Below are 22,850 nucleotides of genomic sequence, written 5' to 3'. Positions count from 1 at the left end.
TTTTCTTCTTCCATATTCACAATTTTGAGTTGAGTTGGAAAGATTACCAAAAAAAAAAAAAAAAAAAAAATCACACATCCAAAACAATATTTTTGTTTCAGAGGAGGATTCACCAAGATTAATATTTTATTCAAAAGTCCTCCTTAATCTTGAATTTAAAATATTAAAATATTAAAGAGAAAATTCGGAGTGTTACAACTTACATGGGTTACTGACCACCTTCCTTGAATTTTATATGGAATATTTTTATAATTTAAGATAACTATGCCATGTGGCACCTTCAGTTAGTACATAATGTGTCAAATGAGAACCACATTGCAATATAAATCAAAGAAAAACTATAAACTTAAAAAGATTAAATTAAAACCCTATAAATTTACACGTTCAGTTAGTACATGATGTGTCAAATGAGAACCACATTGCATTATATCTCATTAGTGGTAAACTGACATAAATACCTATTTGAAATCAAAGAAAAATTATAAACTTACAAAGATTAAATTTATATCTCATAAAAACTTAGAGACTTAAACTCTGTTTGTTTCAACATAAAATGTTTTCTGTCAAAAAATGATTTTTAGGAAAATATTTTTTGCCAAAAACTTTTTTCTACATTTGGTAGTGGTGGTCCGTCGGGAGACACTGCTACGATATCGCCAAGACACTGTCGGAACCCACCATAAACACACACAAGTACCTGTCTCGGTGAAATCCATACCATATCCTGGTAGGGGTCTGGTGGTGTCCTAGCTAGTCCTGGTGAAGTCCCGGCACGGTCCCAAAGGAGTCTTGGTGGTGTCCTGTCGGGTCTCAGTGAAGTCCCAATAGTGTCCCAGGCAGTTCCCGATAGTATCTTGATGAGGTCCTAGCAAAGCATTAGTGTTTTGAGACTGAGTTTTAAAAAAGAGAAACTATTTTACGAAAATTAAAAAAGCTTTTTTGGTCAAACCAAAAATGTTTTCTGTTAACTATTATTTTTCATCGCATCAAACACCAAAAATTACAAAAATTCATTTTGCAAAAATCATTTTATGCGAAACCAATATAGCCTTAATTTACTTCTTTTTTTTTTTTCTTTTCTTTTTTTTTCCTATATTACAGAAAGGAAAGTAAGTTTCAGTTTCCACTTTTCTTATTAACCCGACGTTTCTCGTGAAGGAATAGCGGCTGGTGGCCCGATCTGCGCTTAACCAAAATTAGTTAGCAGTTGAGCCAAACAAAAGATTTAAAACAAGTAGAAGAAACGCTGAGCATTTCCCGGAAGATAAAAGCCCAACTGCATCACGAGGAAAGACAAGAGTCGAATTAAGATACCCCGTTCATCACGTTACCTTAGCTCACCTCTGCCTTTCTTCCACACAGAATTTCAAAGCTCAGGACTCCGTCAAATCTTTCTACTTTGACTTGTTTAAGACGACGACTTTTGTGCAAAGAATAGTATTTACTATTTAGTCTTTCACGTTTGCAAAGAATAGTACTTGTTTAAGACGACGACTTCTGTGCAAAGAATAGTATTTAGTCTTTCACTTTTGGCAGTTTTGGGTGATAATCACATGAGCCTTTCACGTTTGCGAAAAATTTCCACTGACTTTTGCTTTACCGTGGCGGTCAAGAAAGTGAAAGGGTGTGGGTAGGCGGTAGGCCAGAGTTGTAAACAAATAAAAAAAAGCTTGTGGGAGACTGAGAAGCATCATCGCATGAGAAATCCCAAGGAGTCTTTTAGCACTTCATCTATGCAGGGCGTCCACCACATACAGACCCAGCCACCCACAAATCCCATCAAGGTTCTCTCTCTCTCATTTGCTTCTTCTTTCTTCTTTTATTGGATTTAAAGAAGATTGTATTAACTTGGTTTTCTTGTGGTTGCAGTTACAAGAAGCAAGAATTCCAATCAGAACGACGGCAGCAGGGAAGTTCTTCAGATGGTCGGTTCGGATTGTATTCTTTTCGCACTTGATACTAGTCACCATCTTGATCATCTTCCTCACGATCCGCAGCCTCCTCTCTGCTGCCGACAACCACCACTTCCGCCCCAAGAAGTGGTTCCCTCCCTTGCTCACTTCAGCAGCGTGTGCTGGAATTGTTGGTTTCACATGGCAAGGGATCACTAGCTGCAATCCCTCGAAAGCAATCAAGGCTGCCTTTTGGCTTAGCCCGTTGCTAACATGTGCTGTTGGTATTGTATTCTTTTTGATTGGCTCTACCGGGGGTATAGCAGCTGGTGTAGTTGCCCTGATATCTGCACTGATTCAGTCACTATATGGTTGTTGGGTGAATCCGCGGTTCGAATACGCCACCACGGTCTTATCGGTTTCCACCGCTCCCCCTCCGGCTAAAACCACGTTTTTAGTCATTCTATCAATCCTTGCCAGCATTCTTTATTCCTGTCTCTCAATATCCGGCATCGGAGGGGCCACTGCTTCCACAACTGGCCTAGACCCCTTGTTCATTTCAATCATCCTGCTTAGCCTGGCCTGGACAATGCATGTCATCAAGAACATAGTCCTAGTCACAATAGCACGTGTGAAGTACATGCACTTCGCTTGCGGCGCATATATCGACACACGTGTGGCTTTCCACGACACGCTCAGATACTGTATGCCAAGTGTTTGCATTGGCTCAGCCCTTGTCCCAATTCTTGGGGTTATCCAGGGGTCAGCTCGAGCCATGAAGTTGTTAGCAGGGGACACAGATGAGTTCTTGTTTTCATGTGCTGACTGCTATTCGGGTATCGCTTCAGCCGGTGTAGCATACGGGAACCGGTGGGGCTTTGTGCACGTCGGGGCTTTCAACCAGGGGTTCATGCAGGCATCAATTGATACTTGGGAGATGTTCAAGATGGCTGGATTGGAAACATTAATCAACTCAGATCTTACTGGGGCATTTTGTTTCCTTTCTGGCGTAGCAGGGGGTGCTATATGCAGCCTATTGAGTGGAATATGGGCGCTCGCCATTCAAGAGAGTCATGCTACACAAGTATCAATATATGCTTTCTTGATTGGCTACTTCATGGTAAACACTTACTTGTAATTGACTTGAGTTTCCTGGCGATAATAAAACTTGAAAAGAAATTGACTTCAATGTTGATGCCTGTTTCAGTGCCGGATAGCAATGGCCTGGCCACAAGCATGCCTTTCAGCTTACTATGTCGCCTATGCAGAGAATCCACAAAGCCATCAGTTTGATTCCACCATCCCGGTTCGCATCCAAGAGCTTCGGAGACGTCAAGCTTGGCGGGAGCAAAGTTGAACCAGTCCTAGCTACTAGAGCAATGTATAGGATATACCAGCTAGATAATGGTAAATGGTTGGAAATGTGAACATGTATGGACATTCTTTTTCTTTTTGTTCTGAAAATGGCAAAGTTCTTACAAATTCTATGTCATCAGAAATGATAAATCGTATAACATTGGATGCCTTGCAATGTAGGATATATATGCCATTATTATGCCTTCAAGCACCAGATAGAATAAGGTGTCCCTTGCAAGCGTGCTTATTATGCCTTCAAACTTCATTGAAGGATTAATCTTTCAGAGGGCAGAATAATATGAAATGCATTTTTGTTTTCAATGCGCCGTGTGGAGGGAAATGGCAACAACCAGTGGCACTCAGGCAATTTTCAATAGATCCTTTGCAGTTTAAACCATTGATTATATTAATTCAATAGATCGTCATGTAAATTGTGTCACATATCAACAACTAATGAATCAAACAAAATTGAAAGGCTACACTTAACTAGAATATACGTGTCTTACGTAGTATTGCAATATGAAAGATAAATACAGCAGACCTACAACAAAATTGAAGGAACAGAAGCGAACCACACCACTCAATTGGGTCCAAGATGACCACGGCCTCCACATTCTGAACACATTATGTTACCAGTTCCTCCACAACCTACATCGCAACAATTGTAATATTAGAACAATGTCCTTTTCCAAATACAATCATCAGTATCATACCAGATACTGATTAATTCTTCTTGAAATAATCAAATTCCAACTACAATAAAGAACATAAAAATACAGAATTTACTAGATTTAGCAAATGTCAGAAGATGAATATAGCTTCAAAATAGAGTTCTATATTTCTTAACAATGTTTGTTGGAATTCTACATATAACAGCCTTAGTAGTGAAATACTTTACATCCTGAACAAGGCTATTTTGTTAAAAGAGGCATTGTCAAAATCTAATTTTCCCTGTAGGACTCAAACTTACGAGTAAAATTTAGGATGGAACAGTTTTAAATTGGACAAACTTGGAATCTGGCGATTTTTAAGATAACTAATTTTTCATACGTAATGCAACTTCATATAAAGACATTCAGAATTAGATGGTTAGTGGTTGAGGGGTAGTTAAGAACAACTTTGGTCAATTTATTACAGCCTAAGTGCCAAAATCAGAGAAGTGCTTGTTTTATAGTCTATAATCTTGTCATGCTAGAGATGAATAAGATGTGAAATTATGAAAAGTGAACACTGAAGATTGTCTGACCAACCAAGAGAAATAATCATCAGGATAAAAGTGTAGCTGGGAGAAGATGTTGAGATAAATGAGTTAAAAGACAGCTAAAGATGACAATCAATGAGTGTATTGTGAGATCTTAAAGATAGTCCTCTAACTCCCTGATCAAATAATGTATGGAAGGGCTAGTTAAACTTACTTATATTAATTATGTTTTACTTGAATAAGTTGATCCTCTTCACAATAAAGGTGCTTGAAATAAGCGAGGAAAAATTCAGCATTGGAAACCATTAGAAAAAGATTACTAAAATTAATTACTTAGCTAATGTAAACGCTTTTTGCAAATTAAAAATTGTCTCCTCCTTTATTTACTAGAGGTGGTAGTGTATCATAATCAAGGTCAATAAAAGAAAAATCTTAGTAGTTAGAACAATTATAAAAATAGATTAAACTTCAATAAACTCAATAATAACATCACAATTCAAGTGGGAGGAGTGTGTTCATACCTAGCACCATTCACTAATGTAACAATCAACTATACATTGATGATTAATATACTTGATGAAGCGGCTTTCCTTATAACACTAACCCATGTCTACCTCCCTTTCCAAAGATAAATGCTACATATACTTCCAAGAGCTTATTCCCTAATGTGTCAATGAAAATCATCATTGAATTTTGTACGAGTTAATTTGCATATGATATGTCAATATGATTTTCGCTGTCACATCAGGGAATAAGCACTTTCAAGTACATGTAGCACTTCCCTTTGCCAAAAGCTTTTACCACTATCAGTTTTGCTTCTTTTTTTTTTTTTCCTTTTTATTTATTTTGTATTGTTTTGCCTTTATTAATAAATATAAAGTTGTCAATGGAACTTAAACAGCATGCCCTCCTTAAGGCTTCTTGTGAAAGAAACTCAATTCTTAGCTCTCATTGATATGAACACACAATATTGTACCAAATAAATTGACTTAAAAAGTTAAACCAGGAATAGAAGCAAAGAGCATGAATGTGCACACGTAAAACATATACATGTAGTTTTCTAGGATGTTTGGAGAAGGAAGGTAATATACCTAGGCAGCGAACTTTGACAATAATGCCCTGGCTCTCCAATATGGAGTCAACATACAAGCCTGAACCAGAGCAAGTCATGCAAAGCACTGCACCTTTGGCTTGGCAATCTGTGCATCGTGAGTTATCTCCGATTACTTTTTCAGCCAAAGATATCCCAACAGGCTTCTCAATTCTTTCTTCTGGTATAGCCTTATCGTAACAAAACAGAGACTTCAGACTGCTTCTCCGCCTATGCACATCTCCTCCCGAACTTGACTCACCCTGAAAACGGAAAAGAGGAATTGAGAAATCCATACCCATTATAAGCTTGATTTCATTGACAAGAGAAAAATGGAAGACGCAATTCAATCTAGTTCTGATTAAAAAAGAAATGAAAGAATCATACTATTTTGCAACAGAGACGAAGAATGATGAAATGATTGACAACATGAAATATGGTTACAGTAGAAAGCTTTGGTGAGGACAAACATACCCTTTGGGAAGCAGAGGGGGGAACAGAGCCGTTGGGAAAGATGGCATAAATCTTCTTCCCGTTGAAACGAAATCCTGATAGAATCTTATGATTTGGGTTTTTGAACTTCGGTGGAGATTTAGGCAAAACTGGGAACGACGTGATCTTTAGAGTAGCAGAATCCATTGCAATTCTCTGAGTTTGAATGTAGATACAGAAACCAAAGGAATTAGATGAAAGGGATGCTTAGGAGAGAGATGGAGGAAAAGCATTAGCTTCGAAGGAATCGCTGATTTGAGTACTCAGGCTTTGAGCCCCTCGGTGTTAACGATCCACACAAAATGGGAAGGAGGGCCAGTCTTGACCCGACTCGTCACGCCGCCCGGTTTTAAACTTTGTCAGCAGCTGTTTTTTTTAGTCGATCACTTTACATAAGAATTTTTTTCCTTTTCTATCGGCTCCAGTTTTTTTTCCTTTATATATATATATATATATATATATATATATATATAGGAAAATGTTAAAGGCACAACACTAACCCAACTTAGAACCAACTTCTCTCCTACGTGTCATTTAACAACAAAAGAAATTGAGAGAGAGGATTTTGGGATTCCGAAAATTTGGGAAAGAAGACAATTTGTTTGGTTTAAAATTCAAATTTTTGTACACGTAGGAGAGAAGTTGGCCATGAGTTGGGTTTGTGTTGTATCCGTATCAAACCTCATATATATATATATATATATATATATATATGAGAAATGCTAAAGGCCCAACTTTTTTGCCCAACAAAAGTCCAACTTTTACCTTTTATTTTTTTTCTAAAAAAACCAAAATGAAAAATGGAAAAAATGTCTGAAGCAACCCTATCTATTTTTGGCATTTCTTTTATTTCGTATTTTTTTAAAAATGAAAAATAGTATTTTTCTTCATAATAATGACATTTTCTTAAAAAAAATGTCATTATTATGAAAAAAATACCATTTTTCATTTTTAAAAAAATACCAAATAAAAGAAAGACAAAAAATAGATAGGGTTGCTTTAAACATTTTTTCCATTTTTTATTTTATTTTATTTTTTAAAAATAAATAAGGCAAAAGTTGAACTTTTATTGGGCAAAAAAGTTGGTTACTATCATTCCTCATTTTATATATATCCACACAAAATGGGAAGGAGGCCAGTCTTGACCCGACTCGTCACGCCGCCCGGTTTTAAACTTTGTCGGCAGCTGTTTTTTCTAGTCGATCACTTTACATTAGAATTTTTTTCCTTTTCTATCGGCTCCAGTTTTTTTTCCTTTATATATATATATATATATATATTCCTTAATCAAGATATAAACCCATATATTTAGATTTTGTTTGTTTGACATGGAACTTTTTTTTTTTGGTGTTCGGAGTGACCGAAAATTTTAGTTAAATGGAAAACATTTTTATTTAATAAGAAAACTCTTTGTAAAATGGTTTCCTTTTTTTTTTTGTCTTTTTTTTTTTTTTTTTTTTTTTTTCATAAACTATTTTTCAAATTTGAGTTTCTCTTTCTCACTATATATTACTTGATTTTTTTCTTGCACGTACTTTCTCTCACAGTTTATTATCCGCCACCACCGTCTTTGACCATTGTTGTTGATACACCGCCGACTATCGTCACCGGAGGTTGCTGTTAGTTGCCACTGTTTCTATTTTCGTCGTTGATTTTCCACCAAACACCAAAAAATGTTTTCTGCTGAAGTAATTTTCCCTTATATAAAATAGTTTATGTCAAAATAAACAGGGCCTTAAGGTGAAATAACGATTTTAGTGTTGGAGTTCAATTTCAACTGTCTCAGTTTAGTAATCCAAGCTTCAAGCTCTTTAATATTTAAAAGACATATAAATGTTATTTAGAATACTGTTATCTAACTGTCATATAATTAGAATGGCGTAACAGTAAAAATTAAACCTTAATTTTAATTTTTTTTTTAATAAGTATTGATCCAAAAACTTATTTTAACTACCACATTATTAAATTGTATGACAATTATATAAAAAACCTACTAAATAATATTATATTATGTCTTACTATTATTGTATGAATAATATATATTATAATAAACAAAATTAAAAGAAAGCCTTTATGTTGTTCAAACTAGTATATACTCCTACGTCTCCATTAGTCTTGTAAAAAATATGAACAAAAGGCACCTGTCAAGTTAGTAATTGTCATTTTGTCATAAGTTTTAATGAAATCGCTTCATAAGGTTTTAAATAAATTTATTTCATAAGGTTTCTAAGTTTTATGATCAAATAGATCATTTTGTCATGCTTTTATTAATTTTTTAATGTTCATGCCACGTAATACCTAATTACAATCCAACTCATGTCACAATAGCATTGTAAGCATGTATACTCAGCGTTTGAACACTCTAACATGCCATGATATAAGGATTAGGCCCCGCTAATTAAATAGGAAAATAAAATGCACAAATAACCTGCACCGGCATTTCGTTGACACAAGGATTAGACAAATAAATTGCACAAAATATCAAATATTCAACAGAAAAATATTTGGCGCATATAAATCGCTAGTGTTTTTACTGTGCTGAAGACTGTGTACTGGGGACGCCGGTGCTTAAAAACTGATACATAATTACCCAAGCGCCGGTGAAAAGGAGAATATGGTTGGTTCTTAAGTATGCGTTAAGAAATTATGCACCGATATAAACTTATTTTCTTAGCAAAGTATTAATAATGTTGGTCTATAGTGATCACCAACCATATATGGTTGCGCCGATCACATTATACAACCATTGGATCTAAGGCCAAACAATAAATATAAATCTATTGACTATAGACTAGTATAGAGTTAAGCCCTTATACACTTGTGCATACCATCTGATGATCGACACTATATGTTCAATTATTATAAATCATATAGCATTTGCAATAATCATTCGATGAAAAAATTGGGCTCATAACGTAATTCATGAAGTAAACCGCACATACAAAACATCTCGTAATTTGTAAGAGAAATGTTGCATTTGTATATTAAAAGAGTTTAATTATTTTGTAAGCATTTACTTACCTCAATCTCAGACATATTACGCTCACATCACTGCAAATTATATCATAATATTAGACATATAGCACACGAATCATCTTAATCTTACACATAAAACCCTAATCATGCGGCTAAAACCCTAACCATGCAATAAAACCCTAATTATCCACTTTCTGCATTGAATGTTCAGCTCCTCGAGGATCTAATGTTTGATCCCCTTAAAACTTATAATTAACTACAAAACCCTAATCTCTTGCAATAACCAAGCTCCTAGTCATTACAAAAGCCCTAATACATGTCATCTACCATGCACAATCATTACCATCAATCATATCTTCATACATTCTTAATAATGAAAGTTGTTAAGTTATTATTAACATGATTGAAAACCCATTTGCTAACCATGCAAGATAAAAGGCATTAAAACACGGATTAGTATGTGTTCTAGTGTTGTTTGATACAAAAGCGAAATCAAAATTTCAAGATCTAAGGTTATCATGCAAGGATCTACCTTTTAGAATACAAAGACTAACTTTAACTCATGTGATTAGAAAAACTAAGCATAATTAGATATGAAAATAAATTATGAAATCATCCTTAAAAATTGAAGTTAAAGGTTGGGTTTAGCTGATTAACACAATGGTAGAGCTTCTCCGAGCAAAGCTTCCAAGAAATTCTCTCTCTCTCTCTCTCTCTCTCTCTCTCTCTCATCCTTCCTCTATCGTTCTCACTCTAGGGTTTTAGTGTTTGCAATGGCGAAAATAGGATTTAGGGTTTATCTAAGATCCTTTTACAAAGCCCTCTCATACTACATGGTCCTAAAAATTTCTTTAAAGGCCCTTAGATCGATCGTTCGGTGAGCCACATGTATCGATTGATTGATGGTAACATCAATCATTCGATGAGTGTAATTTCTAAATTTTAAAACATCTTTTGTTGATCACTTTCACATGGGTATAAAAGTACATACATTTTAGGGAAATTTTTGCACTTAGAATACTTTAAAAAAATTAAAAAATCTTTGTAACTTATAAACCAATATTTATTTTTAAAATAATTGTCACATAATTATGTGGAGTGTTACAATCAACAAAGGAAACTCATTGTAACTTAGCTTTGATTGGGAGACTAAAATATAGTTGTACAGTAGCAAATCAACACCATTAGGTGGATAAAAAGGGTTGATGACATTATCACATTAACCCAATAAAATAAAAGTAAAATAAAATTATAAGATAGAGTATTTATCATCATTTAAATGCCTGCACTGTATCACTCAATGCTGTGCCCTTTTGGGTTTGAACAATATAGGCTTAGGCTTGCTTGGATTAATCTGTTTAACAAAATGTGGTAGCTCAACCTTCCTTTTTTGGGTGAGTGTTGCGTCCTACATTTCGACAACTTATTTGAGCCCATTTACTAATTTAGAAATGTTGGAGGTATTACATCTTTTATCAGAGATAAATGTCAAAATAATATGAAGTTTATTTATTGAATATGGTTAAAAAATTAATAAAGAGAAATACTATGGGTACCAACAAATAAATTTCACATTACTTTAGTGTCAATCTCTTAATAAAAAATTTAGCACCCCTAGCATTTCTCTTCCTAATTATAGACTTGGATCTCAATAGCATAAAAATCCTGCAATCATCTTGATCCAAAAAGATAAGAGAAATGCTACGATTCCTCCAATGATTCTCCCAATTCTACGTGTATATTGTTCTTTAAAAAGCTTTTTTAGAAGAGAAATAATAGAATTCACTATATTTTTAACCATCTCCATAATTTAGAAAGTAAGAACAAGTTTTCTTATGCATTTTTAGAAAACAATATCAACCTAAAATCAAGAGAACCATAGGAAGAAACATAGCATTTTTTAAAAATAAACCCAAACAAAAAAAGAAATCTTGACCCGAAAAAAAAGGCCCAATAGATTGAAAAGATGCAACATCTATCTGACATACAACTGTTAGGTGAACCCCAACAACAAAGGGTAGTTCCGTAAATTCAGGCACAAATATTCTAGAAAAAGATCATGGGAACAATTGCGTTGAGTAGTCAAAATTCGACTGTAAAATCAAAAAAAATAACTCCCACCGACAATAAACTGACAAATGGAGGCCTTGCTTCCAAGCAAGGAACCCAACGATCTAATCCACATACTTCCCCTCCTACCCTTTTTTCATCATTCCCCCAACTCTTCAGCCATTTAAATCTCCCCAAACTCACTAAAAAAACTCCAATCCTCCCATCGTCGTTTCCATCAATCTCTCTCTGGATTTTCTCACATTTTTTCATTTTTTCATTTTTTCTCTCTGATGGGTATCAAAGGATTCACCATTTTCTTCATGCTCCTCGCAATATTATTCTCTTTTCTCTACATTCCGACCAAACTGACGCTGCCCATCTCAAACTTCCGGCCGATTATGAACTACTTGAATGTGCAAAGATCCAACAAGCCGTACCCGGCGACGTTCGCCTACCTGATCTCGGCGTCGAAAGGCGACACCGGAAGGCTAAAGCGGGTGGTGAAGGCATTGTATCATCCCGCGAATTACTATTTGATTCACATGGATCACGGTGCGCCGGCGGCGGAGCACCGGGATTTAGCGAGGTTTGTGGCGGGGGAACCGGTTTTCAGCCAAGTGGGTAATGTGTGGCTGGTTGAGAAGCCTAACTTGGTGACGTACAGAGGACCCACCATGCTGTCCACCACTCTCCATGCAATGGCAATGCTGTTGAGGACCTGCAATTGGGATTGGTTCATTAATCTTAGTGCTTCTGATTATCCCTTGATCACCCAAGATGGTAGGGTGAGTGCCCTTTTTTTTTTTTTTTTTTTTTAGATTGATTTTCTTCTTAATTTTGCATCCCATATAGTTTTATCTACATCGTTTTCCTCCATTGTTCTGAATTAGATCCTCTCTCTCGAGATCATTTGAAGAGGAGAGGATTCCCTTGAGCAGTATTTTTGTTCGTAAAATATATCTAACCGAATACTTCATTTGAAATAGAGAGGATGATCATGGTCGGTTCTGAATTATTGTTTCACTCTCAAACCGTGGGATTGGGATCTACAAACAAATATTTATTTGAATGGGTTAGGCAGATAATGTGAGAGAATTTGTATAGAAATTAAAATTTATTTGATAAGGTAAATCTTGCATGGATCGATCACTCACATTATCTATATCTAAACAGATAGCTTTTTCAAATTACTAATAATTTATGCAGATAGATAACATGAGAGGTTTGGTGTGAAATTTAATAACTAGTTTAATGCAAATAAGTACACATTATCTATTCTAATTGTTAAGTATTATTTGTTAAAATATTAATTAAATAATTAAATTTTCTGAATTTCGTATTTTTCTAATTTTGCAGATCTAATTCACGCCTTTTCGGAGGTGCCCAGAGATCTAAATTTCATACAGCACAGCGGTCACTTGGGTTGGAAATTGTGAGAGTTTTTTTTTTTTTTACTTATTGTAAATTTTTTCATATATATATATATATATATTCATATTATTTATATTAAGGGCAAGTTAATGATTAGGCAAATGCGATGTTTCAGGAATAAGAGAGGGAAGCCAATAATAATAGACCCAGGACTGTATAGCCGCAATAAGTCTGACATTTGGTGGGTTATTAAACAGAGGTCCGTCCCAACGGCTTTCAAGCTCTATACAGGTTTTTCCCATTTCTTTTCCTTATTACATTTCAAGCTTTATTTTAAAAGAATTTATTTGCATCCATGCCCCTCCAAAGTCTTCTCCGATTTTCTTTTTTCTTTTTTCTTTTTTCTTCTTGAGAGACCACACCCACGTCACCGCACTCAACTACCTACGGTGACACGTGAAGATAGATAATTGTTTCCACTTATTTAATTTCTCCCGTTTCCAAATTTTCAAGATGGTCTTTTTTTCAACACTTTTTTTTTTTTTCCCTTTTCTTTTTTATATAATAAAATATAGAGTTGAAATATTTAATTTAAATGGAGTGATTTGACAGAGTTAAAGTTCGATCTCATAACCTTTAACTTTGATACCATGTTAAGGGCATGTTTGAGATTCGTTTGAGAGGCTTAAAAATGTTTTTATCACTCAAAAAGTTAGTTTGAAGAAAAAAGTACTCGTTTGACAAAAAAATTAAAAAGCGCTTTCAAGGGTCCAAAAAGCCTAAAAATGATCAAAACGCATTCTTGACAAAAGCTTATAAATAAAGCTTTTACCCAAAAACACTTTTTTGACTTAAAAACTCTATTTTTCGAACGCAATTCCAAACACTCTAAATCATCAATTATCTCAAAAATTTAAATAATAAGAAAAGATAAATTTAATCACTTAATCATTACTTTAATATATAAACGTGTTTAATTTTTTCTTTTATGTGAATTATATGTTAGCCATTTAAAAATAATAATTAAAATAAATAATATTAGAGATATAAAATAAGTGTGAAAAATAAATATTTTATGTAGTGTCGTCAATATTCTCTTATTGTCTCTTCTGAATTATTTAAAAAACAAAATATTCTGATTTGATTTGAGTGCTGTTAAATGTCCTTTTCATTCTCTTAATTTTGTTGATGCTGAAAGGTAGGTAAGCAGTTTTTTTTCTTCTTCTTTCTAATTCAGGTAGGTTAGTCGTTGATATCAACTATAAAATTTGTTTTGCCATCCCATTCCTTTACCTACCGGCATCCGACTCGTAACACCTATGTTACGTTTGTCAAAGGACTAAAAAAAAAAGTCATTATTTATTTCAAAATTAATTTCAATATTTTTATTTTTTACATGATATTAATAACTTTTTACTAATATTTAAATAAAAAAAATCACTATAAAATAATTTTTTATTTTATTTTTTTATACAGAATATTCTTATTATTATTTTTTTTTTTGCATCAATTAAATCTGCTACAGTTTAAGTCTACTTCATTTTTCAAGTCAGTTCGATAAATTTTGAGCAAAATTTGTAACTTCAACGACAAAAACGACAAGTTAGGAGGCTTGAAAATTCATTAAGGGGAGAGAAATAACAAAAATATGGAGTGGAGGGGCATGAAGGAAAAGGATCCGATTATGATATTGTTGTGGGTTGGGTCTCGAAGGAGCTTTTTAATGGCCTCCGTATTTGATCTGCAACTCCGTTTATTAGAAGAGTAAAGAATAAAATGGACAAATGTGAGGGTGCATTATATACAAACCAAAACGCAAATGCTGACGCATATTCTCTTTTATCACCTGCTTTTCTGTCCAAACGCTGCAACGCACATGCTTGCCTGGTGCTTGTACGGAATGCTTTACAGAATTCAAAATGATGGATGCCTTGAACAAAAATAATAAGTAATGATTCGCAGTAATTATTTATTTAAATTATTTGTAATTTAGGTAGATAATGTGAAATTTTTTAGGAAAAAATCTATATACTTTTCTCAAACTATTATCGAATTGATAATATTTTTTTAAACTTTTAATTGGGACAATATCTCACAAATTATCAAAAATTTGTTAATTTCTCTTTCAAAACTATCAAAAAGACCGTAGTAGTGTAGGTTAGCATAACATACTAGATTCCTACATAGGTAATCCATAGAAAACGACAAAAATGACCATTTTTAATTTTTTTTAAAATTTTTTTATTAGGGGTATGTTTGTCATTAGGGGGACATAACAATTTTTGGTAGTTTGAAGGGACATTGTTGCAATTAAAAGTTTGGGGGAGGGGGGACATTGTTATTTGAGTGGTAGTTTAAGGAAAAATATGTGGATTTTCTCCAAAATTTTATCTGCGGCAGCGGCATACCTATCTGGATAGGTGGCCGGATAGTTTAAAATTTATTTGTGTAGTTTCGTAAATTTATTTGCATGTGATTTCTGTTTATTCCTTTGTTTAAACTTTAAATATGTATTTTTTATTTTTCAAATTACTCACCCCATAGTTATTTATTTTCAAAGGATTTATGATTTTAGTTAAATTGTTATGGATGTGCCTTTTGATATCCAAAAAATGGGGAGGATAATGCTTTTAGCATGTATGCTGGTTGAATCAATGGTCAAGATTAAATTTTAAAGTTGACTTACTTTTAGAAGCATTTAATAGGAGAAAGAAAATGAAAAGAGATTTAAAAAAATTCAATCTTGACCGTTGATTCAACTACAGCATACATGCTGTTATTTTAATAACAGCATGTAAGCCAAAGCCATGCTAAAAATGGCACTTTCTCCCCTTTTTTTTGTTTCTTTCACCAAAAAAAAAAACAAAAAAAAGTTTCCAAGTTTTTGTTTCATTCATCTTTGCAGACAACCAAACACAGGGCTTACTGTTTTGTGCTCATATTATGTTTTGACTCATAAAGTTTGATTTCGTCCTATATAGTTTTTTTGCCAATATCTTAGAGTTGGTTATGGTTGAGGGTTTGCTGTTGATCAAGCTAGAAACTCTTTGTTCTCACTCAATTCAATCTAACTTCCTTAAAAACAAAATGCCATTTTGTTACAAAAGACCTCTCCATTGCTTGGCATTAAAATGGATGAAAAATGGCATAATTCAGCTACATGTGAATATTTTCGATATGAAATACCCAAATTTCCTTAAAACTCATTTACAAAGACATTCTGAAACTACTATTTGTGATACTTGACTCTCTCAAACTATTATTTCATTACGATTTGGCCCATCTGTGACATGTTGGTATTAGAATAGATAGAAATGGTGTACATGATTTACATGTGTCAATTTTAGACTTTAAATGTCCAAATTGACTTGATTTTAGAGAAAAAAAAAAGAGAAAATCCTGAGGCTTTTGGGTGTGGCCTAAGACCCCGCAAGGCCGACTCTGGCTAAGGGATGATTTAGCCGTCTCCGATTTTGGGAAGTGGTCAACCATCCTCTCAAGGACTTGAATGTGATTTGGTTACTCCCAAAAGCCTTCCGGGGTAGATCTTTCTTTTCTTTTTTTTTTTTTTTTTTTTTTTTTTCAATACTCAAGATAATTTGAGCATTTGTCACATGGCAAGGAAATGGTAGTTTAGGGCAACTTGGGCATTTCAAGTCCAAAATATGCATGTGTAGGTGTTAGTTTCAGATAATTAAGTATACTTTTCCCTTTATAGTTGAATTGTCACAATGGTCATGATCTAGGCAGAGTGATGAAATTTAAATCATAAACATAATAATTTCTCTGCAGAACTTTCTGAGTTTTACATGTATTTTTCTTCCACTTGATATGGAATTTCTTTATTTCTGCTGAACAAATTCTGTTAGGTTCTGCATGGACAATACTGTCAAGATCTTTTGCTGAGTACTGCATAGTGGGGTGGGACAATTTGCCAAGAACCCTTCTCCTCTACTACACCAACTTTGTCTCATCTCCTGAGGGATACTTCCAGACAGCCATCTGCAACTCTGAAGAGTACAAGAACACTACAGTAAACCATGATCTCCATTACATCACTTGGGATAATCCTCCAAAGCAGCACCCTAGATCCCTCGTCCTCAAAGATTATAGGGGCATGGTTTTGAGCAACCGCCCGTTCGCCCGGAAATTCAAGAAAAACGACAGGGTTCTTGACAAAATCGATCACCAGCTTCTCAAAAGACGACATGAGCAGTTCTCTTATGGGGGATGGTGTTCTGGGGGTACTGGGAAGAAGTATAATACATGCTCAGCTTTGCAGAGTGAGAATTTTGGTGTTTTGAGGCCTGGAGCTGGGGCTAGAAGGCTGAAAACTTTGCTCACCAGAACTCTTTCTGAGAGGAATTTCCACAGGCAGCAGTGTAGATGATTCATTCTTTTATTGAAAAAATAAATGCACAGTGTGATGGGGTATAAGCTGCTATGAAATCTTCATTGTGTAGTACTTGCATTTTTTGAAGAAAGAGCAGGTAATGATTTAGGCTTGTGCCTATTATTTTTGTTGGGTTTATATATCAAAGATCCACCTTAAGAAAGAAAGAAAGAAAGAAAGAAAAATCTCTTTCGTTTCAGAATGTGATATAGTTCAAGTTTATTTACATGTATGAATTCATGATCCAGACAAAAAATCTTGACCCATATACCAGGAAAAACAAAAACCCTCAAATAGGTTCTTACTACTTAAACACTCGGGTCCAAATTTCAAAATAATCATTTTCATTAAATCTATATCACTTTGTGTTTTGACAAATGATTTGAATTTTTTCTTGATGAGACACTTTCACAATGATACATGCGATCACCCATTTTATATAGAAATGTTGACGTATAATGAGATCTCACTCAAAGTTACACCAAAGTGACATACTTGACATTTGCGTTCACAAACTTCTGAGGATTTAAGAGTAATTGTTATAAGTCATTATGTACATACATCATTCTTTATGATAGTGTTACAAAAGAATGATGACTCACGTGTCCGTCAAGTGTATGGTACTACCTTGTTCTCATACCAATATATCAACCCGAAGCTTACCTGCTTCTCATGATCAAGACAAATCGTTGAAGTTGACATGTTATAGTCTAGATGGAATTTTCAGTTCCATTTATAATTATGAACAATAATTTTATAAGTTACAATAACCTTTGACTATGATCTTCTGTGTGATAATTCACTTACTCACACCGTAGCCAAATGCAATGCAACTTAGGGACTACATGCATATAATAACAAGATATTATACAAGTACACATATATACCATGTAATAATATAGATGTATATGCCCATTGTTTAATAATAAAATTAGAAAATAAACAACATTATTCAAATGTAATCAAAACATCATCCAACTATTTGATGTTTTGGATACCAGTTCCAAAGGCTGGTTGCACGTGTCACTTTAATAAAATTCATTAAAATGTTTTGGTGGAATTTGACTGATAGGAACTAATTATTATTATTTTTTTGACATACCGCTGCGATTTTTAAGTTTATTTTGATATTACAGGGAGTTAATTAATAATAAATTAGGTAAATTACAACGAAAGCATGAGTTGCATACTCCTCTTTCCATTTCTCTTTTTCTCACCAATGAAAGCACACATCGATCCTCTCCGCCACTCCGACCGCCACGCTACGGCATGCGTTGCTTGGTTTCTTTCTTAAAATTTTTTTAAGGGTTTTGAGTAAAGAGAATTTTTACCTCAATCTTTGAATGGGCAAGGCCCACCGTTTGATAGACACATGAACCAATAAACGTTAGTTAAGTATCAGCTACTCAGCCTCATACTCAACTACAAATTGGAATTGTATCTTTTCTAATTTATTTGAACTAGAGAATATTTAGTTAGTTATATTAGATGCGTATTTTTGTCTTTTTACTTTTTGAGTGACAAAAATATTCTTCAAATATACCTAACTGGATATTCTCATGTTCATTTGAATTGGAGAGAATCGTAATTCCTACAAATTACACCAGTTAGAAGTTGGACTTAAATTAATTTAATATTTACTGACATTTTCCCCCTTTTCTAGTCGTTGGCTTTACTTAGGTAAGCCTAGGGTTTAACCTTAAGATTCTTTAGCTATGCTAATTTTTTTTGTTCTTTATTTTTTATTTTTTTATTTTTGAATGGGATAATTGGACCCCTCATTGGGCCTAACCCATCTTCCTTTCGGCTATCCACTTTTCTTACTCTAAGAAGTGCAGTAGTTGTTGGGCCGATTAATTGGGAATATATATATATATATTTTAATTTTTAATTTTGAAAGGTAAAATATCATATTTGTGTTTATAAAACTTTATGAAAAACAAGTTTATGATTTTTAATTAATAAAATTGGACATAGTTAACAAATTAATTAGAACAACATGATTTTCAGCTAGGGAAAAATTCTTCCCTTGGCCGAAACTATATGCGTGTGTTCTTGGAATAAAAAAAAAAAAACAAAAAATTTGAAAACATCAAATCATTACACATATGCACATATTCATCTTATTTTCACAGTTTAATCGGTTAAAATAACATATAAACAAAAAATATTTTTCAGCTCTCAGCTAGTGTGAAAAATAAGCAACGATGAAAAATGATCGGCTACTTCTGGTGCCAACTTCCAACGGTAGCTCTGCAAAAACCTAACGATTGTCCGGCAATGATCTGGCAGAGACCAACGGTGGTCTACATGCAATTTTTTTAAAATATACGTAAAAATCAGAGGGAAAACGTATCATTAGAAACGTATAATGATTAGAAAACCATATAATTTAATATGAAAGGTAACCTTGTTAAATTGTTTGGTCCATAAGTTGTGAGAAGAAGATATTGTCTTGTTTGTAGTGGCCAAAAATGCAAGAATATCTCTTATCTTTGATGCCCTCATTGATTGACTTCATTGGAAAAAAGTTGAAACACCAAACATGGTTGGGGGACAATCATGATGAATCTATCTAGTGCTCTTACTAAACCATACCCAAACCAACCCACTTTATTCGGTGGGGGCTCTCACTTTTCTTTATTACCAATTTCCGCTCCCTAATATTCCAAAAACTCTACTTTTGCCCTCACACCTCAACAGTATACACCACCAAATGTCTGTCCAGATGCCGACAGATCTATTGAATTAACTTGTTAAAATATATGTTCATGCCAAACATGTCATTAGAATATTTGTTCCTTTCGCCTAAAAGTGCTGCATATGTTGTATGTTATTGATATTGTTGGATCACGCATCAAAATAAAAAAAAATAAAAAAAATAATGTTATATTTGCTTAAGAAGTTATTAATGGTTCTTATAAAAAAAACATTTAAAAGAATTTGAGAAATGATGTAAGATTGTTGACGTCGTTCTTACAAATTAATGCTGGAAATAATATATATATATATATATATATATATATATATAAGGAAATTTGTGCACAAATATAACACTGTCCGATTAGAAATAATATATATACACACTTAATTTTATAATAAATCATAAGTCATAATATTGTATACAAAATTTCATGTTTATAAAACGTTCTCCTTATATTCTTCTCATCTTCTCTTAGTCTTAGGTGTATATTATTTTTTTTTAAAAAAGAAAACTTACCCCGATTTCTCTCACCTGATTTAAAAAAAATAATATCTATATAAGACTAAGAGAACACGAGGAGAACGCAAGAGAATTCTTAGCATCACCTACACATTGTACTTGGGCTTTTTAAAAGCTATAAGCCTATAACATTGCTTCCTTGTTTTGGTCCGAGTACAACTAGAAAGCTGAAACCATTTGTGGGTGAAAAGTTACATACTTACATTGATGGGGCTGAAAGAATTTGAGGTTGCCAAAGACCCCCAACGATCCACTAAGTCCACTATAACGAAGAGAGACAACGCCATAGTGTGGTTCTGCATCCCCAAATCGTTATAAGTCCACAGCACCATCAATGACGAATCCACATTCATTGTTTCAATCCTTGATTCCAGCTAATTCATATTTCCAATCAACATTTCAATCCACTAGTGAATTCAAAGCCCCCACCCACCTTGAACGATCCCCAACAATTAGGAGAATTCATAGAACCGAAAACCCTAGCACAGATTCCTTTACATGTGATTTGAATAGCTTCGAATACAAACATATTTCTTAAATTAGAGTTAAAAAATACATCTAAATTCCTTAATTTAGAGAATACAATTAACACTTATCACAAAAGATTTATAATTTTTAATGGGAGCTAGGAAGTACCTTTAAGAAAAGAAAAACAATATCTACTGTATTAGCTACACAATATGCCTTAAAAAAAATAAAATCATAATGTTAGACAAGAAAGAAAGTGACCTTTCATAATGTGAAATGTCACATTATTAATGTGACAAGAAACATAATATATGTTAAGTTTTTTTTATTTTTTTTTTATTTTTATTTTTTTAAGTGAGAAACATAATGTTAGACAAGAAAGGACAGTGATAATACGTACGTGTAAGTCATGGAGACACAACAATAAGCAGCACTCCTGGAAGGTTTTGTGTTTGTGGGACCAAAATCATGTTGGAGGTTTGGCAAGAAAATAATGAATACCCGTATGGTTGGTGATGTATCGTTTAAGCTCGATCTCATGCAAAGCTGCGTATGAAGAGATCTGAGCAGCTCCTAATTAATCATCACTATATATATCTTAGGATACCTAACTTTGGTTTTTCATCCAGTAAATGGGTCCATCCTTATTAGATCTATTGATTTCTCTTTAGCCACTAGGACTATACCTCATTAGCGAACGACACCCGACAAAGAAAGTATTTCATTAAAAGACGTAAACAGATTGCACATATGGCCAGGATTGTGTGCTATAGGTGGATGACACTTGGCTAGAACCAATGGTGGAACTAGAAAATTTTATTTGGCCACACTTTTGATTGGTGCAGAGGCATGAAGGTGAGACTGTTCTAAGGTCACAAATGAAGAAATTGAATTGGAATTTGATAGATGACATTTTGTTTTGTTTTAAAAGTCCACCAGACAAAAACTTTGGGGTGGGCAAGACCAAACCTTGGTTCTCCGAACAAAAAAACTTGATGGGGGCTTCATAAAATTGCTTTGATTAGAAGTTGAAAATTTTTAAGGGTTATCGGGGCCCCCCCCCCCCCACCTTACAACGTCGGTCTGCCCCTGGCTAGCTAGAGCCATACAAGAGAAAGAAATAGGAGGGTAGGTAAGAGAAAATTGCAACCATTCCAAGTACAAACACATGATATCATATTGTTATTATTGCATTCTTATTTTTCACTAGCAAATTAAAAAAGAAAAAACAAGCTTACTAATTTTATATAAGTATCCAAAATATCCCACCGGCACCTTCGAAAAGTCTCGAAACTTCCTTTCCATTTATCTCTTGTAAGCATTCGTGGTATGAGATTAATCGTTCATAAACTACATGAACACAAAAAAGGAAAAAAAAAAAAAACCAAATATATTAATACTTTGAAGACTTCGTTCTACTTGTGAACTCAAGTACAATTGTTTGCCCAATAGAAACCAAAAAAAAAATATGGAAGTCAGGTGGAAATGTTTGGTAGAAAAACACTGTTGACATTATGGTATGCTTTTGTGGTGTCAGATCATGTGTCAAACGTTAGATTAGTTGTCCGGGGTGAAATGTCAGCCACAGAAAGTCGATTTACATTTTTATTCAATTAAGTTGAGATAATGATGAATCTGTCGCAATAACGTATAATGTAATTATTCTAAACCCTTATATTTTGGCCTTTTTATTTGTATAATATTGTAATTCCTTTGTAAATTAACCAAGAATCTTCAGGTGATTGTTTGACGCACCAGCTATTGCCTCTAAATTCTCATAATTGGGTCCCCCTATCTGGAATCATTCGTGGCTTTTAGCTGTAAGAGCAAAACACAGCAACCCATGATAGTCCAAAAAGGCAAAAACTGATGGAGACTAATTGATATGAGTGAAAAATATTAAGCAAACCTTTTATATACAGTATTTATGGCATGTGAATAACTTTAAGATCTTAACAATTTCCATTTATAAATTGTTTGTGCATGTGCCATGTTGCACGTAAACGCAAAGTACAGGTTCTCCCATTAATTGCAAGTTAGCCCTATCTATCAACTTACCGTAAAGATTCCTGAGTAGTCAACAAAAAGATATGATTTATTCTTGGGAAAAATACATTTTAGCATTTTGCACTTTTGTTTTTATTTTTTTTATTTTTTTTATTTTTTTTAGTACATACACCTACAAACTTCAAAAAGTGGTATTGGACTTTCTATATTACCATTGCGTGTCAAATTAGACACTTTTATATTTTTATCCCTAAAATATTTTTAAAGTTATTAAAAAATAACCACTTGAAAAAAATCAAAATTGTTAAAAAAAAAACTGAAAACATTAA

General features: G+C 33.7%; 3 protein-coding genes across 3 annotated transcripts; 2 read left to right on the top strand and 1 right to left on the bottom strand.

Annotated features, from left to right (window-relative positions):
- The first annotated feature begins 1,616 nt into the window (after positions 1–1,616).
- Positions 1,617–3,483, top strand: LOC132161832 (protein PNS1). Its single transcript, XM_059572030.2, has 3 exons — positions 1,617–1,784; positions 1,870–3,012; positions 3,100–3,483. Exons 1-3 carry the CDS (start codon positions 1,698–1,700, stop codon positions 3,247–3,249), a joined length of 1,380 nt encoding a protein of 459 aa, XP_059428013.1. The 5' UTR covers positions 1,617–1,697; the 3' UTR covers positions 3,250–3,483.
- A 149-nt stretch (positions 3,484–3,632) lies between these two features.
- LOC132161676 (DnaJ/Hsp40 cysteine-rich domain superfamily protein) lies at positions 3,633–6,368 on the bottom strand. Its single transcript, XM_059571850.2, has 3 exons — positions 6,014–6,368; positions 5,541–5,802; positions 3,633–3,896 (listed from the first exon to the last, which is right to left on the bottom strand). Exons 1-3 carry the CDS (start codon positions 6,176–6,178, stop codon positions 3,829–3,831), a joined length of 495 nt encoding a protein of 164 aa, XP_059427833.1. The 5' UTR covers positions 6,179–6,368; the 3' UTR covers positions 3,633–3,828.
- A 4,785-nt stretch (positions 6,369–11,153) lies between these two features.
- On the top strand, positions 11,154–17,058 carry UNE7 (Core-2/I-branching beta-1,6-N-acetylglucosaminyltransferase family protein). The gene is made up of 4 exons (XM_059571849.2): positions 11,154–11,839; positions 12,416–12,491; positions 12,606–12,721; positions 16,300–17,058. Exons 1-4 carry the CDS (start codon positions 11,350–11,352, stop codon positions 16,818–16,820), a joined length of 1,203 nt encoding a protein of 400 aa, XP_059427832.2. The 5' UTR covers positions 11,154–11,349; the 3' UTR covers positions 16,821–17,058.
- Positions 17,059–22,850: the final 5,792 nt, after the last annotated feature.

Source organism: Corylus avellana, chromosome 10 (assembly GCF_965113065.1).
Source record: "Corylus avellana chromosome 10, dhCorAvel1.hap1.2, whole genome shotgun sequence".
NCBI lineage: Eukaryota > Viridiplantae > Streptophyta > Magnoliopsida > Fagales > Betulaceae > Corylus > Corylus avellana.
Note: the sequence above shows the minus strand (reverse complement) of the source record. Positions and strands in the feature narration are given on the sequence as shown.